This window comes from Octopus bimaculoides, chromosome 13 (assembly GCF_001194135.2).
Source record: "Octopus bimaculoides isolate UCB-OBI-ISO-001 chromosome 13, ASM119413v2, whole genome shotgun sequence".
Lineage (NCBI taxonomy): Eukaryota > Metazoa > Mollusca > Cephalopoda > Octopoda > Octopodidae > Octopus > Octopus bimaculoides.
In genome coordinates this window covers 62,037,154-62,055,522 of record NC_068993.1, presented here as the reverse complement: position 1 = coordinate 62,055,522, position 18,369 = coordinate 62,037,154, and the positions used below count along the sequence as shown (strand labels likewise).

The 18,369-nt window shown below is 37.0% G+C and overlaps 1 protein-coding gene across 2 annotated transcripts in view; it reads right to left on the bottom strand.

Moving 5' to 3' along the window:
* Positions 1–398: 398 nt before the first annotated feature.
* LOC106882700 (2-hydroxyacyl-CoA lyase 2) overlaps positions 399–18,369 on the bottom strand; it is a 20,858-nt gene continuing 2,887 nt past the window's right edge. For both annotated transcript variants that reach the window (XM_052972546.1, XM_014933464.2), the window contains exons 2-16: positions 16,133–16,186; positions 14,777–14,881; positions 13,726–13,804; positions 12,941–13,032; positions 12,516–12,654; positions 11,956–12,067; positions 11,359–11,459; positions 10,325–10,434; positions 9,087–9,210; positions 7,065–7,159; positions 5,613–5,767; positions 4,554–4,691; positions 3,876–4,050; positions 3,050–3,148; positions 399–1,861 (exon numbers count right to left, since the gene is read on the bottom strand). In XM_052972546.1, coding sequence (XP_052828506.1) covers positions 1,676–1,861; positions 3,050–3,148; positions 3,876–4,050; positions 4,554–4,691; positions 5,613–5,767; positions 7,065–7,159; positions 9,087–9,210; positions 10,325–10,434; positions 11,359–11,459; positions 11,956–12,067; positions 12,516–12,654; positions 12,941–13,032; positions 13,726–13,804; positions 14,777–14,881; positions 16,133–16,186 — 1,764 coding nt within the window. In that variant the 3' untranslated portion in view covers positions 399–1,675. The remainder of the gene's footprint in view (positions 1,862–3,049; positions 3,149–3,875; positions 4,051–4,553; positions 4,692–5,612; positions 5,768–7,064; positions 7,160–9,086; positions 9,211–10,324; positions 10,435–11,358; positions 11,460–11,955; positions 12,068–12,515; positions 12,655–12,940; positions 13,033–13,725; positions 13,805–14,776; positions 14,882–16,132; positions 16,187–18,369) is intronic.

Genomic DNA, 18,369 nt, shown 5'->3' with positions numbered 1-18,369 from the left:
TACCTTGCTGTGCACTCCCCATGCCAAGAACAATGTGTCCAGCTTTCAGTTACTCCGATCTATGCCTACTAACTAAGATTTCTATGTGGACCATAAGCTTGTATTTTATGTGGTCTACCAATTGAAACCACGGACATCCTACACTACGAACTGGGTTAGTTAGGGGAGACAATTCATATCAGCTGCCAGTCCAGTAACAAATCTATGCCTGTGAAATATTTATGAATCTATAACCTGGAAGACAATGGGTTCCTAACCTACCTTGACATACTACAAGAAGACAACAGCTCCCAGTGCTGTCACAAAATCAAACAGCTTGACATGAATTTGCATAAACTTTCTGAAGAAGTTAAGAAACTTACAAAGGTTTGTAAGAGAACAATCGACCAATAAAACACTTTTGACAAGATTTAATTGTTTTATTATAGAAATAGAAATGGAATTTGTTTGGAAATGAAAACTCGTTCAATAAATTTTCAGTAGATCTAACAGACATAGCAACAAGGTGTGTGTGTATTGTGTGTGCATGTGTGTGTGTATTTCATAAAACAGTCCATCATAAATGGAAAAAGGCAGCTTATTTAATTTCTTTTTATTTTTTTCTTGTTTCATATCTACTCTGTGACTGTCACCACTACCATTATTATCCTTATACAAACACACAGATACACACATGTATGTATGAACGTATGTAGGTAGGTGGCAATGTTTGTATATTCATATTCCTCTGAAATTGCTGGCCTTGTATCAAACAAAATATGAAATCACCATTATTATTATTATTATTATTATTATTATCATCATCATTATTTATTATTATTAATTTACGAAGACAGATGTAACTCTTCACAGAGGTAAATTAAGCAACAAGAAGGGTGTGATGCAATTTGTAACAGATTGACTCTGTTCATTGAAGTGAATGAATTGAACAATATTTCAACAGACCGCTTCTTCTTTGCGTTCAAAATGTAAAAAGAAAAAAACACAATAAAACCTCAGAAATCCAAAATATGAACAGGAATGTCCTGTGTTTCTTTTTAAACATAATGATATCATCAGGTTTTTCCTTTTTCCTTGTTACCAGTCATGGAAAACCCAAAACTGAGGACAGCATTTTCTCTAAAAAAAACAAGATACAGGATATTCCTGTTAATTATTGAATTTCCCTATTTTTGAGTTCTTTTCTATAATGTTCTGCAAGATTCCTGATGTGAAATTGCTGAAACAGATATTGTTATATTTCTGGATGGTCGTTTTTGTTTTGCTTTTGTCAAACAAACAAACACACACACACACACACACTACGTACTTGTTCTTCACTTCAGATTTTTCATTGTTTTTATTTTATTGTCTTTTGTCTGAAAAATCTTTCATCACACATCCTGTAACAACAGATTTTCAGACAAAGAACAATACTAAATCTGAAGTGAAGAATGAATATATACAGTTTGTGTTTATTTAACAAAGAAAAAATGACCATCAAGAAATATAACAATATATTCTTTTCATTTTACATTTTGAATTCAAGAACAATCTGTCAAAATATTGTTCAATTTGTTTAATTCAATTAAACAAAGTCATTTTCCTACAAATTGCATTGCACTGTTATTGTTTATTATCATTATAATTATTATTATGGTTGTTGTTGTTCCAACTGTTGTTGCTGCTGCAGCTGTTAAACGGATATGCTGCCTTCTCGGAAGTTAGTTTTACCAATCAAAGCATTAATCAGAACACTGTGACCTTCTCTGGCATCCTTTTGGCATTGTCTGAGTATTGTCGGTATCTGTTCTTCATTGCTTCTGTCCAGTTGGTAACCTTTACCGCCAAAACCCTCGGCAACAGTATGGTAGGACGAGAACTGGATATGAAGAAAATGAAAAAAAAGAGTAAGAGAAAAACTAAATTTTGGTAAAAAACGAGAAGAACTGAAATCTGGTCTAAAACACACAAAGACAGAATGAAATAAAGTGATGTATTTAAGATAACCAGGGAGTCAGAAACAATTAAGGGGTAGCTGGAGTCGGAGTCAGTAAAATAGACCACAATCACTTAATTACATAGAGGAGTCAGAGTCAGAGGTGTCAATAGTAGAGGAGTCAAAGTTTTTTGTTTTGACTCCACAGCCCCGACAATAACACTCTCCCTACTTTGGGTTTTATCTTTTACTTGTTTCAGTCATTAGATTGTGGCCAGGCTGGGGCTCCACCTTGAAGGGTTTAGTCGAACAAATCAACACCAGTAGTTGACTATTTTTTAGCCTGGTGTTTATTCTATCGGCCTTGTTTGAGACTGAGAGAATAAGGGGATGTAAACAACCCATCACTGGTTGTCAAGCAGTGGCAGGTGACAACCGCATACACACACACACACATAAATATATATACATATATTGTGACATGATGGATTTGATTCCCAGACCAGGCGCTGCATTATGTTCTTGAGCAAAACACTTCATTTCACGTTGCTCTGCGATCATTTCAACATCTGACATTTGGCACCCGTTGCACCTGTACAGGTAATGTCAGTTTGATGGAGGGAGTGAGCTTATGTCTACACAAACATTTGATCACTATAAACAAATCATGTGTGTGGTTGTTCGGCAAGAAATTGCCAAATCCTCATACATTGTGCTAATGATGGGAGAGTCCATGATATATCATCATCATCATCATCATTTGACGTCCACTTTCTATGCTGGCATGGGTTGGACAATTTGACTGAGGGCTGGCGAGCCAGAAGTCTGCACTAGTCTCCAATCTGATTTGGCAAAGTTTCTACAGCTGGATGCCCGTCCTAACGCTAACCACTCCGAGAGTGTAGTGGGTGCTTTTACGTGCCACTGGCACAAGGGCAGTCAGGCGATACTGGCATCAGCTACGCTCAAATGGTGCTTTTTACATGCCACCTGCACAGGAGCCAGTCTGGCAGCACTGGCAACAACCACGCTGGCAGCACTGGCAACACTGGCAACAACCACGCAGAAACATGAATTTAAAATATCAGCTCAGAAGTCCAGAAATGGAAATGTAATCAAGTAATTTCTTACACTTAGGTCACAGGCGACGCTACTGCCAAACATCGGTACTTGTTCCCTGTAAATCTGTGTCCAACCAGCATCATTACCAACAAGAGCAATAACAGGCATCTAAAACAAAGAAATAATATAAACGAGTTGTGTAATTGTCTCCAGAAGACATAGGAGTGGAGTGTAATTAAAACTGGTTCAGAAAGGTCAGTTGGTAGAACAGTTTCTAAGTACTTAGTTTTAACCTTCCAGGTTTTGAGTTCAAATTATACTGGGTCTGGCTTTCCTTGTTATTACTGTGGTGTCAGGCAGGTTGTGTGGTTGAGAAGATCGCTTTCTAATCACATGGTTTGGGATTCAGTCCCACTAAGTGGCACCTTGGTCAAGTGTTTTCTACAATAGCCTCAAGCTGACCAAAGCCTTGTGAGTGAAAGAAACCTGTTGTAAATATGTGCATGGATGTGTGTGTGAGATTGTGTCTCCTTGTCTTGATATTACATAATAATTGTAAATGAATGTTACCATCATGTGTCCTTCAATTTCTCTCTTCAAAGAAAAACATGTCCTGTCACAGGGAAATATTTCCTTGCTCAAAAAAAGGGAAGGGTTGGCAACAGGGAGGACATCCAACAGTAGAAAACCTGCCTCAATGAATTCCACCTGACTCATGTGAGGCAATGTTAAACTAAGACTCAAATATATTATTATGGATACCCCCATCCAATCCATGTTAGTGTATGTCAGTTGATCTCTGCTGTTTTATATCAATTATTTTCTATGCTAGTATGGGTTGACTAAATCTACAAATTCAAAGAAAATCAATAAATTGTGTTGTTTATCAATTTACCTTGTGTCGTGTAAAAGTATCAAACTCAGCTACACTAAATCCAAGAGAACCATCACCATATATAATCCACACATCGCTTTCTGGACGACAAATTTTGGCTCCAAGTGCAAATCCTCCACCAACGCCAAGAGTTCCAAATGCACCAGGATCTAACCAACATAAAGGGCCACGGGGTCTGCAAAAATATTAAATTTAATATCGATATACATTTATGAAATATAATCACTTTAAAGGTGGAACTCGTAGTGGATAAAGCTACAATTCTTTCTACAAAAGGCATAAGGTTTGAAATTTAAGGTAAACAAGTAAGTCAAAGGTATTGACCTCACTGCTCTACTGGTACTTATCTCTTCTGGGGTCATAACAACCTTTGACATTTTTACCAAGTAAGGGGGGTTTTTTAAACCCTATATTCTACAGCTTCATCAACCTTGACTTCCACCATTAAAAAGATTTGAATCTTATTAATTTCCAAAATCTTCAAAAGACCAAATAAAAGACCTACCTTCCACAGAAACTCTCAAATGTTTTTTCTATGCAAATTGATTGAATTAAATTTGTCACAACAAAATGTATATTAGAAAATTACTATTTTTAAATCTCACAACGAGATGTAAAAAATGTAAATAATGTACATAATTCGTCATCTCTTAAATATGGAACTGATGAATGATTTACCTGAGAATGTAGGAAGCAGTACCCACAAAGTCACCCCCATCAGCTACAAGAATGCTGTCATCTGTAAGAATCTCTTCAGTCAGTTGCAACAGTTTAACTGGATTCAGGTGTTTATCTGTTTTTTCTTCACCTTTTTTCCTAAAAAGAATAGAACATAATTTACAATATATATCATCACCATCATTTTGTATTTGCTTTCCATGCTTTCATTCATTGGAATTGGTTATCACTATTGAAGTCAGCAGAACTTGGGAATGCTCACATAGACAAGAAATTTCATCTCACTCAGTTTCCATTTTTTGGCACGGTTTCTACAGCTGGATACCATTCCTAATGCCAAACACTTTAGAAAGTGTATTGGGCAATTTTTCCTTGGCCCCTACACTAGACAAATGTCATGTCTTCAACAAGACTAAAGGATTCTCACAACCTTACACTTTGCCTGATGTGAAAATGGAACTAGCAGAAAAATTTGTTGGAAGACTTGGAGTCTACAAAGATGAGTGGTAATGTCTTGATAGACTCCAAGTTGGGTTTGGCATAACCAGAAATGCTAAAGTAAAATAGGAACATAATGTGGAATCCATTTTTTGTAACTGTAGAATGAGCCAAACTATGCAGCTCCTGCTGGTTTGTCATTGTTGGATTTCCCTTGTTTGGATGATTGAAGAGATAACACAAAGAAAGTGTTTCGCTTTCTTCTTCTTCATCATCATTATCATCATTATTTTAATGTCTACTTTTCTGTGCTTGCTTGGATTGGACAGAATTTACTGAGACAGATTTTCTACATTTGGATGCATTTCCTGTCACCAACCCTTACATGTTCCCCAATGGCCCGAATAATAGAAATGAATATCACTTATTTACAAGTCACGCAATGTCAAGAGAAGATGGCACAAACACATGCACACATACATATCTACACAGTCACACACACATACATGATGGCTACTTTCAGATTCTGTGAATCAAATAAACGCTCAAGGCTTTGGTCTATATCTTTGATATAGATACAACAAAATTACTAATCCTCTCATTAACAAAAACATCAATTACTCGTTTGCTTTCTCTTTCAGATTATCTCTTTCCCGTAATGTGGACAACCATTCTGGGTCACACTTGTAACCTTGAAGTGTTGAAGACAGTTGAGTGACAAATGTAGCAGCATCTCCCTGGATGGCAACAGTTGGTTTCCAAAACATATCGGAATTCTGAAGAGAAGAATAATGGAAGAATAGGTTAAGTAATTGCATGATGTCAATCAAGGAGGATCGTCAAAATTAGCAAAGAAAATAAGAAGAAATGAGGTAAGAAAGGATCTGATTAGAATCATTTTTTGCTTTATTTTACATTAACCTATTGACATTCAGATTACTTTATTAAATCATCATCATCATTGTTTAACGTCCGTTTTTCATGCTGGCATGGGTTGGATGGTTTGACTGAGGTCTGGAGAGCCAGCGGCTGCACCAGACTCCAATCTGATCTGGCGATGTTTCTACAGCTGGATGCTCTTCCTAACACCAACCACTCCGAGAGTGTAGTGGGTGCTTTTTACAGTGTCACCAGCATGGGAACCAGCAATGGAATACCAGTTCACTGAGAATAATTCAAAAACTTTTCAACAATATATATTTACATGTTATATTCAGGTTAGCAAATCCATTAACACATATATTGATACTTAGTAGCAATGCCATATAAGAAAGGCACCCAGTACACTCTGTAGAGTAGTTGGCATTAAGAAGGGAATGTAGCCATAGAAACCATGCCAAAGCAGACTTACTGGAGCTTGGCTTAATCCTCAGGCTTGCCAAATCCTGTTCAACTGTTAAACCATGCCTGCACAGGAAATGGACACTAAATGGCGATGATGATTAACACATATTAAATTTAATTCAACATATTGTGGTGACGCCATGTAAAAAGTTCCCATGTCAGTGCCATGCAAAAACCACCCATGCTGGTGCCACATAAAAAGCACCCGTGCTGGTGCCACATAAAAAGCACCCATGCCGGTGCCATATAAAAAGTACCCGTGCTGGTGCCACATAAAAAGCATCTGTACCAGCACCACACGTGGCACCCTGTACGTTCTTCCAGCAGGAGAAACCAAGCCAAAACAGACAACTGGAGCAGTTATTATTGCTAACATTGTCATTGTTGTTATTGTTGTTGTGCAGACATATTCAACATAACATCAGCTGACCCACACCATAGAGATAATTAATCAAATGTATGGGACCAACATAATTAATCAGTGTTCCCTTCCCCCCGGCCCAACCTCACCTCCACCACCAACTGAAATGTTGACATGATTTGATACAACATTCTACATTTCTGTCACCTAGATTTAATGAATAGAGGCCCCAATTGCACTCGGACCCGCATAGGGGTGAGTAGCAATCCATTGTTCTTAATTCTTTCCACAGTATATCAGCTTTTGTGGTTGTTTCAAATGTTACTTTTATGTCAGATCTCTAAATCATAGAATACAGAAATATTTACTTTATACAGCTGTTCTTTGGAACGGTTGACAGTAATTATTTTCGCTTTTCTGTTCAGTGACCGACCATATCCAAGACGGAAATCACAAACAGTTCCTGGAATCACATTAAAAGATGCAAGAATCAAATAAAAGTGTGAATAATGAGTGATCAAAACATAAAAGATAAGAATCGAAAAGATATCGGTAAGGCAAACTAATGCAAATTATACTAACGAAAGAACCTGTAATTGAGTTTACTTTAACCAACTTCTCTCTAACAAACAGTTTACAGTGTCTGGTTAGAATTACAGTAATCCTTCAACTATTGCAGGGGTTATGTTCCAACCCCACCCCGCACAAGATGTGAAAATCTGCCAAGTAGAAACAGTACTGTACTGAATATTTTTTAAAATTATTTTTATACTTTGTATATATTTATTTTATTATAAATGCAAAACAACACCACGGAAGAATTGATGTAAGTTTAAATGATAAACCCCGATATGGCGAGGGATTACTGTATATGAAGTGAATCACAAACTGCAACCCACATCTAAATAGTGACACTAGTTAGGGACCTAAGAAGCTAAGGGTCTGCACAAACTGCTAACAAAACTCTCTTGCATTTCTGTCTAATCATCAGCCATGGGATGTAAGAGAAGGAAGTAGTGGGACAGGATTTTCTTTTGATAGTATAAAACTTCTAAGAATAACAATCTGATTAATGTTCCTTAAACCTTTGGAAATTCTCTTATTTATTCCTTTTTTGTTTATTTCTTTCTTCAGAGGATCTGAGCAAAATTTCATATTCTGAAGCATTTTTTTGTAAAAGGAACAGAAATGAAGTATTTAGCTAAAAATAAGCCCCTAATCCCAGCTTTCATTAACCTGCTCACAAACAAAATTAGATGCAAAGAAATGGCTTATGAGAACTATGTAAGCTAAATACAGGGGTGGTATTAGCAAGATGACAGTTTCTGGGCTCAGAGGCTCAATGTTTAGTCAGGTGTTTATTCTAGTTATACAGGTCATAACTAGTGAACTTCAAGACTGGTTATCCATGGCAATCAAAGAATTAGAGAAAAAAGTTCCAAATAAGGAAGCAGTGCCTTACAATCAAGACATCTAAAAGTAAACCTAGCCAAGACAACTATTTGGTCAGCAGGAAAGAACACAGAACTCTGCTGTCATCAGGGAAGCAGTCATGCTCATTCTGCAGAGAAAAGGGTTGGTAGGATCTCTGTAATGTGTGACCAATATAAACAAGAGTTGCACTTCAGATGTAGTGTGATCAGAAATAGACAGGAAAGAATGATTCTGTATGTAGCAGATATACAAGAGTAGTTAGCAATAAGAGTATCTATGAATTTTAAAATGCTTCTAGAAATATCTGACAGCTTCTATTATCTAAGTAACCAGCCTGATTAAAAAAGGAGTGGGGAAAAGAGGAGAAATGTTAAGGAACTATTACATCTGCTGGTAACAAAAGGATTCTCTCCTTGAGTGAAGGGCAGAGTGTATGATGCTTAAGTACCAAGTGTGATACTGCATGGTAGCAAAACATGGGCAGTGGATGCAGAGAATGAGTGAAGCCTTAAAAGAAATTAGGTGAACATGCTCCACTGGATGTGTAATGTTAGTGTGCATGGATGATGAAGAATAGAGGATCACTGCACTGAAATGGAGATACTGTGTGTATGGAAGATGTGAGTTGGGTAAAGTTTGTGGGGTGATCAAAGTGGAAGGAACTTGGAGAAGAGGAAGACTGAGGGAGGCATGCAAAGAAGTGATGAAGGTTGATCTCAAAAGGCTGGAACTCTCAAGGGACCACAACAAGCAGTAAGATATTGAGCTCTGGGGAAGGCCCATCCAACTTATGCAAGCATGGGAAAATGAACACAAAATGCTATGACATAAAATGCAATAGATTTTTAAAAAAATTAAAAAAGATAAAATTAAAATAATATTTATAAGAAAATAAAAAATACTTGTATTTTTTTTTAACAGGAAATGAAATGAAAATAAAAAAGAAATCAGGTTACCAGCAAGAACGATAAGGTCAGCCTCTTTCAGTGCCTCCCGACGCTGCTGTCTCATCTGTAAAGGGTTATTTCTTCCTAAAAGTCCACGTGACATACCACCAAGGAAACATGGAACGCCAATATTCTAGGCCAAACGGATTTGAAGATACAAATGAGGGAAGAAGACAAAAACAGCAGCATAAGGGGTCAGTGAATGAATGTGAGATGTAAATGTAGAAAGTAAATACAGTCAGTGAATATAGTGAGTGAATGTTGATGGTGCTGCAGCGATGAGGACCATTTGGCCATCCTTAAGAATGGTTGATAACTTTTATGGGGACTTTGTTTAAAGTGAAGAAGAGTCATACGCCTTTTGTCTCACTCTCCAGTTTGTGACCGTTTTCAGTTCGTTGGCAAGACCAGGTCAAGATGACCAGGAATGGTGACAGATGCAGTGGACAACCAAGATGTCTTGCTTGCCTCATCTTGCTCTCAGCATCCCACAATGCATTGCAGCTGCTGCCCTCTCCATTGAAACCTGAAGGTTTCGTCCACAGAAATGGGAAAACAGCTTTGCCTAAGACTTAAAGGTGAAGCAAGGTCTTTTAGGGGAAAAGAGTACACAAGTACAGATTCTTGCTATTGTCTCCAAAAGTCTTTGAGAAGATTGACAGAATCATTAGAGCAGTGGGACAAAATGCCCTGCAATATTTGTTCTGGCTCCTTACATTCTGAGTTCACATCTCATCTTTCTTCAGCTCTGGATTCATAAAATAAAGTTCCAACCAAGCGCTGGGGTCACTTTCATCCTCTCAATATGTGGCCTTATACCTTTGTTAGAAACATTATTATTATTATTATTATTCAAATTCCGCTGGGGTCAACTTTGCCTTTCATCCTTTCAGGGTCGATAAATTAAGTACCAGTTGCATACTGGGGTCAATCTAATCAACTGCCCTCCCACCTCCCAAAAAATTTCAGGCCTTGTGCCTAGAGTAGAAAAGATTATTATTATTATCATTATTATTCAAATTCTGCTGAGGTTGACTTTGCCTTTCATCCTTTTGGGGTCAATAAATTAAGTACCAGTGAAACACTGGGGTCGATATAATCAACTAGTCCCCTCCCCACAAATTTCAGGCCTTGTGCCTTCAACAGAAAGGATTATTACTATTATTATTATAACCATCAATAACAATAACAACAAAAGTAATTATGGAGAAAATATGGGTATTTAAACAAATTTTAAAAATATTTACCTCAAGAGATTGACATAGGTTTTCTACAGGAACTGGTGGCAGTGTAATTTGACTTCCCAATATGAAAACTGGTTTCTTGGCCTTGGAGAGTAATTCGGCACATTTCTGCACTGAAACAAGACAGTAAAGGTTCAAGTCACTGCTGTGCCGTTGTCATCGTTTAACATCTGTTTTCCATGCTGGCATGACTGAGGTCTGGTGAGCCAGTGGCTGCACCAAGCTCTAATCTGATCTGGGAATGTTTCTACACCTGGATGCACTTCCTAATGCTCACCACTCTGAGTGTGTAGTGGGTGCTTTTTACATGCTACCAGCACAGGAGCCAGTCAGGAGGGCCTGGCAACGATCACGTTCAGATGGTACTTTTTACGTGCCACTGGCATGGGAACCAGTCAGGCAGACCTGGCATCAACCAAGTTCGGATAGTGCTTTTTACGCACCACCGGCATGGGAGACAGTCAGGGGCACCGGCCCTGGTTACAAACTTCATCCATGCACCATGGCAGGAAATTTTGCTTAAATTTAATGGAGAATCTTCGATTACATTTAACTTTTTCTTACTGTCATTGTTTACTCACCCCTTTAGCATTTAAACGAGTTATATCCAGCCCAAATATTCGATCAGTCTTATGTTCAAACTAGCCAGATCCAGCCTCTCGCACCTACCCTACAATATCATTCTAAAAATAAACAATCACATCCTTGAAATCTCAAAGCTATGAGATAATCCATGATTAATTCAAAACAATGTGGATAAATAAGCATTTACATTTGACAAAGTAATCTGAATGTTAAAGGGTTAACAATGGATCATCTTGATCACATAGGATTATGATTAGATGTGTTCTAGATACGACCATATTGTTATTTTTGTGTATCAAAGATGACCTTGTCATTCCTTCTTAAAGATGATACAGCATAATCTGAGAGAAATTGAACTGATGTTTTTAGCAAGTCAAGCAACTATGTCCTTCATTACTATTTTATAGTTTTAATAGATCTGGGATGAATGTCACTGATGCTCATTTACGTACCTTGAGAGGGAGAAGGCTTTGGTATGTCCACATGAAGAGGAGACATATCACGATCTTCAAAAGCACCAGAGAACAAATTGTTCAAGTGATTCTGGAGATACCTAACAAAAAAAAAAGAAAAAACTTCCAAAAAATATAAAATAATCAAATTCTTGTACATGTGGTGCCCTCTAGCTATGGCCATTAATATAAGGGAGTGAACTAAGTCCTTACTATATAGGCGGGTGGCAATACTATGGTGATGGCAATCATATGCATAGCACTATTACGTTCTGTTTAGGAATTTTCAGCTTGGTCTAACCTGTAACTTATTAATTAGATATACTACAAAGAAAAACATTTCATTAAAGATGAAATTAATTACTGATTTGTAGGCAAATGGTACTTCGTTATGCAAACACAATATTCTATAAGGTATACTAAATGTTTTCATAAGTCAATTACACGTTCTATTGCATCATGACAGTGATGATGATGATGATGATGACGACAATAATAACAAGCTTATTGTATGCAATGCCCAGCTGCACTACAACTCGTTGGATGATGATGATAATGGTGATCATGATGATGATGTTGACGAGAGTGACAACTTACCAGTTCACAATATTCTGCATCAAACCTTTGCCAGAATCTTTCATTCCCATTTCTTTCTTCACAGTTTCATAAGGATAGAGAACATCAATGGGGAATTCAACAAAAACTGGGCCTGAAATATCAAAGAAGGAAATAAAACACCAAATAATCCAGCAATAACCACAGAAGAGTGAAACATTCTGAAATGGAAAAAACGTTTAATATGTTACAAAAGAGAATCAAGTTTCCTTCTGCAATCTTCTACAATAATAAATGCCAAATCTTCTATAATAATAAATGTCAATTTCCATGTCAGTGTGTCACACTTTGACCCCCCTCTCTCATTATTCAATGACACTTCTACTATTCCTCTTGCTGGGGTGAGAGTAATAGTAGGCATAGAGATGGTGAGGGGGGAAATAGATTGACAGCTGAGATGCTAATGGGGTGATAGTAATGAATGAGCTGTAGTTGTGATAGAGGCGGAGGCGACGGTGATGATGGTGGTAGCTGAGGCGATAGTGAAAAAAAAAATATCAGAAGAAAAGTGAAAAAAAAAAATTAAATAAAGAGTCGCTTGCCTGGGGTTCCGCTTTGAGCTGTTTGGATAGCTTTCTGTAGTGTTGGCACAATTTCTTTAACAGTCGATACTGAGGCTGTGAATTTACAAAGAGACTTAAACAAGGAAAGCTGGTCAATGTCTTGCAAAGATCCACGGCCCTGGAACGAACAAACAAACAAAAAATTGCAATCCAAAGAATTAAGACAAAAAAGGTGCAGAATGAACAGAATACATATGAAATCGTTATGTATTGATCACGGACAGGCAAAGCACTAAACTGTGGAATAATTGCTTTAACTATCGTTAAATATTTAAATGGAAAACAGTTGATTTTAGAGATCTACCTGGTGTGCTAATGATTCTGCCAGCTTGCAGCCTTTTGCTGCCCTAACAATAACAACAACAACAACAACTATAATCTATATAGATAGTAGTAAAAGTTACCTTGAGCAATGTTGCTGCAGCGCCACCTATGAGCAAAACTGGAGATTCTGCCATCTGGGCATTTTTGACAGCAGTCACAGTGTTAGTGACACCTGGAAAAATGAAAAATAATGTCAAAAGATGTGTACAGAAATTCATTCTTCCAAAGAATTAAGCTTCTTCCCATTAAAAGAATTTTGTAAAGATCAAAATAAATGGTCATCCAAAGGTGCAAGATCAGGGGAGCATAGTGGGAATGGTGGGATATCTCCACTGAGCTCTACCAATTTGTATTGGGTCTGCAAGGAAACAGAAGGCTTAACATTGACCTGAAGGAAGATAACATTCTTCCTGTTGGCCAATTCTGGATGTTTTTCATCAAATGCTACCTTTAATCAATATAATTGTGGTAAATGATTGCAAGAATTTAATGTCTGATTAGGAAGAAGAGTTAGGGAATGCATTATACACAATGCACTTCAAATTATCACCTTCTTCGAAAACTAACTGGTTTTTAGAGTGATTAAAGGTGGTTCATAATTTTCTCCAGGACCTTTCTGACTCCATTTTTTTTCGCATCCATCTTTCATCATCTGTGATTGTTCTTTTTAAAAATGCACCATTTATTTTGTAAGGACATTTAGAATTTAGTAAGAGAAAGCAAAGAGACCTGGAACTCAGCAACAAAATTAAATCACACATTCACTTTGGAACATCAAACCTTTAACACCTGCATCAGGTATATCTAAATTAGGTTTAGATAAAAATTTAAAAAAACATGAAAATGAAGAAACAAAAAGCAGTACCTGGTCCTGCAGTGACAGCAGCCACACCAATTGTCCCAGACATTCTAGCAACAGCATCAGCTGCAAAAACACTGGTAACCTAATAAGTTTATCACAATGAGAAGAAGATAAAATGATGTGAAACTACAGATGTTCACAATACAAAATTAGAATGCTCAAAATTAGAATGCTCAAAATTAGAATGCTCAAAATTTAATAACTGTAGATCCTTGATTTATTTTTTCTTTATTTTTGTTTTATTACTGTAATGCCATGTATCTCAGTCTGTGATTATCTTCAGGTGCCATATTTTCACAAATATACTTTCGTTATGTCATACTTGGAGATGGTCATATTTTGCCAATCAAACACACACACTATATATTGGACCTTCACTTCAGCTTTGTTATTGCTATTATTAATCAAAGTTCTTTCATCACACATCCTGTGACCTTTTCACTGACTATTTTTCCTCTTGTTCTCAGAACAAGAGGAAATACATAGGATAAAGGGTCCCTGAGGAAGTCACAGGATGTGTGATGAAAGAACTTTTTATGTGCCACCAGCATGGGAGCCAGTCAGGGGGTACTGGCATCAGCCACGTTTGGATGTATATTTTCATAAGGAAGTCTAAATTAAAATGAAGGATCAAGACGGGAGCATTTAATAATCCTTTCTTAATTATGGGGGATGAGGAAAGTTGATTATATCGGCCCCAGTACTTGACTGATACATAATTTATTGACCCCGAAAGGATAAAAGGCAAAGTTGACCGCGGTAGAAATTGAACTCAGAACACAAAGATAGATGAAATGCTGCTAAGCATTTTGCCAGGCTTGCTCACGATTCTGCCAGTTCACCACCTTAAGTGGGTGGGGAGCATTTGATAAAGAATTTTTAAATATGTTATGTCTGTAAAGTCATGATTTTCACAGCTGGGATACTTTGGTCATAGGTCTGCAATGTTCAGAGCTGACCAGGGGTTAAACAACAACAACAATTAAATAACGGAGAAGTGAATAAAAACGATTTTTGAAAAAAAAAATGAAGAACAAGAATCAATGAAACATACTTCATGTCGTGTGTCAACAACTCTAATACCAAGTCTTTCACAAGCAACCAGGATTGGAGATATATGGCCACCAACTAAGGTGAAAATGTTTTTGACCCCATGAGCCTAGAAGACAAAAATCAGAATTAGATTAATGAATGATACGAGTGAACATGGAAAGCTTTTGGCTGAACAAATCAGTCCCAGGACTTATTTCCTTTTGAAGTTTGTTATTTATTGCAGTGGTCTCTTTAGCTGAACTGCTAAGTTATGGGAATATAAACAAACCAACACCAGGTGTGGTGAAGTGGTGGCAGGGCTGTGGAGTCGGAGTCGTGGAGTCAGAAACAATTAAGGGGTAGCTGGAGTCGGTAAAACTACACCAACTCTGACTCTCGATATATTTATTCTTTAATATAAACCAGTTATAAGGTATAGGCCGACTCAAAGTACAAGCGTGTATGCATATGTTATATGAGATATGTAGACCACAATCACTTCATTGCATAAAGAGGAGTCAGAGTCAGAGGTGCCAATAGTAGAGGAGTCGGAGTCAAAGATTTGTGTTTTGACTCCACAGCTCTGAGTGGTGGTGGGGTTGAATAAACACAAACACAATTGACTCCTACCTAGTTTCCATAAACCAAATTCATCCACAAGGCATTGGCTGGCCTGGGGCTACTGAAGTGAAGTCACTTGCCCAAGGTGTCATGCAGTGGGATTGAAACCAAGACATTTTGATTGCAAAGCAACCTTCTCAACCACACAACTACGCTCCAATGTTTAAAAAAAATTTATTTTTAATTCGTTAACCCTATTATAATATTCCTAATGAAATACACTAGTTATGTGCTTAATCTTGAAAACAATTCTAAATTTAAATGAGTTTAAGATAATATGTAATTAGTGATAATATGTAATTAGTGATAATATGTAATTAGTGATACAAAGAAGTGATGGAAAATAAACAGAATTCAGATCAGTTTGAATATATTTAGAACATATTTCAAGCTATATCGGCCCTTTTGCCCTTTCCTTGGATAACATCAGTGGTGTGGAGAGAGGAGGCTGGTATGCATGGGCGACTGCTGGGTTTCCATAAATAACCTTTCTTGGACTTGTACCTTGGAGGGTAACTTTCTAGGAGCAATGCCATGGTCATTCATGACCGAAGGGTGGGGTCTTACCCTTTTAATCACAATGTAAATTGGTGTTTGGAACATAACAACAGAAGAAAGGTTCGAATATTAATAACTTAATGAAATGTTTTAATTGAACTGGAAACTTCAAAACAAGTAGTTTTGTATCATCGAATCTGAAGCAGTCTCAGGTGGGCTGATATCAAAATGAATTAAAACATATGTCATAATGGCTTACCTTTAGAGTTTCTGCCACTAAATCTCCACCATTTTTTTTAATCTTGGGATCAAACTGGAAAATGAAAACATTGAGAAAAGAAAATTTTTTTCAAAATGTATGTACTCATTCAATCATTCATACAAACAGACAAATATGGTTATGTCTATTTGTGGAAGCCCTTTATATATTATTTATACTGAGACTATTTGAACCAAGTGTTTTGATTTTCTTTACATAGCAAACAGAGAGAAATAAAGAAAGAATAGGAGAGAGAGAGAGAGAGAGAGAATAGAAAAAAAAGCACTTTCTATGAGGACACTTGTACTGAGAAAGAACAGTGTTAAAGAAAACTCAAAAGGATTAACTGATAAGTAGAACTGAGAGAGTAAAGTCCATTCACCTAAATCCTTGAACCCTTTTGTTACCAACCCGGCTGAAACCTCCTCTGGCTCTGTAGTACAAATGCCTTGTTTTCATAAGTTTTGAATTAAAATCTTCCACCAAACCTTAGTCACAATTTATGTTCCTAACACTAGCTGAATGATAACAAGGTTATTTTACTAAATTCTTTTTTATATTTAAAGTAATTGAAAGAAACAGAGAGCATCACAAAATAAATATAGTAACGAAAGGGTTAAACATTGTTACTGTCAGTAAGTGGTAAATATTTACTAATTTTAGCTTCTTGGTTTCACATGGGAATCCATAGAGTTGGTGCTCAACCCCACTTCTTCATAATGTTGCATGCATAGGTTGCTAGATGTAGTAATTCATTTCTGATCATGAGATAACCTGGATAATGCTTGAAGAGGCCGCAATAAACGATTAATAGCAAAGGTGAGCAAACTAGTAGTAGTAGTAGTTCAGGTTTTTGTTATCTCTGTTGGCAACAGAGAGTTTCATGAGCCAAGGTATAAACCTCTACATGGTTACTCAACCTGTTAAAAATAGCAGCTAAGTTTCCCTCAAATCACATTGGCCGTAGTAGTCTTAGATATATTATGTCTGAATGAAAGATGAGATAGATTTTGGTCTTATGTTTGCTCTGTCAGGGCTGGCACGGAATATAAATGGATGCCAGCATGAAGCATAAGAGTGAGACAGAGCGGAACGAGGAAGATATGTGAAACATCAAATAAAAATGATTCACATTTGATTTGTGGGTTCCTATGTGGATTCACAATTAAAACTGAAATACACAGGGTATATTAATGATGCAATTAATTATCTTTTATCTTATTTCAGTCATTAGATTGTAGCCATGCTGGAGCACCACCTTGAGGAATTTTTTAGCCAAACAAATCAACCCCAGTATTTCTCTGCTTAAAGCCTTGTATTTATTCTCTCGTTCTTTTTTACCAAAACACTAATCCTGGTTGTTAGGCACTGGTGGGGTACACACATACATATGACAATCTTTCAATTTCCATCTACCAAATCCATTCACAAGGCTTTGGTTGGCCCAAGGCCCTAGAAGAAGAGACTTGCCAAAGGTGCTACGCAGTGGGATTGAACGAAGATCCATGTGATTGGGAAGCAAACTTCTTGCAACGCAGCCACGTATTTTTTCCTGAGTATCAGTGATACTCAAAGGAGGCTCAAATCTTGTGAGTCACTCGGTATTGTCACGAGTACTCGGTGCTTATCTATTGTCTCAAGATTTTTTAGAAAGTAGCAACTTTTTTTTCCTGGTTTCGGGTTTGTATAACTAGTGTGGTTTTGCATTATATATGTATCACATGCATACGTATTATATTCCAATAAAAGAATTAATATAATGTATAACTGAGGGAGTGTACACGAATTACTTTTTTTTTTATAGACTATTATATTTATATATTTGTTTAGCAAGATTTTTGATGCGAAATCGTGTTGTACTTGGGGATGGTCATATTGCCAGTTTAGCCAATAAAAACACACACACTGTATATTTGGTGTTAATTTGCTTCAGCTTTATATTACATTAATCTTAATCTTATTTCGGCCAGAGTTCTTTCGTCACACTTCTGTGACCTCATCAGTGGTCCTTTGTGTTCCATTCTAGTGTCCTATTCAGGCTAGGTTTCTCTTCTATTATGTGTGTAGCTTCAGTAATTTGTCTAAGTGCTGCATCACTGCTATGTGTAGATAAGATTTTAATTTCTATGTTGTTGATTGAGCCTCTATGTTCTTGCTCAGCGTGCTGGTACAGAACTGATGAGTTCTTCCCTTCCTTAAGTTCCCTCCAACACAGACACATTGAAAGACACGCATGC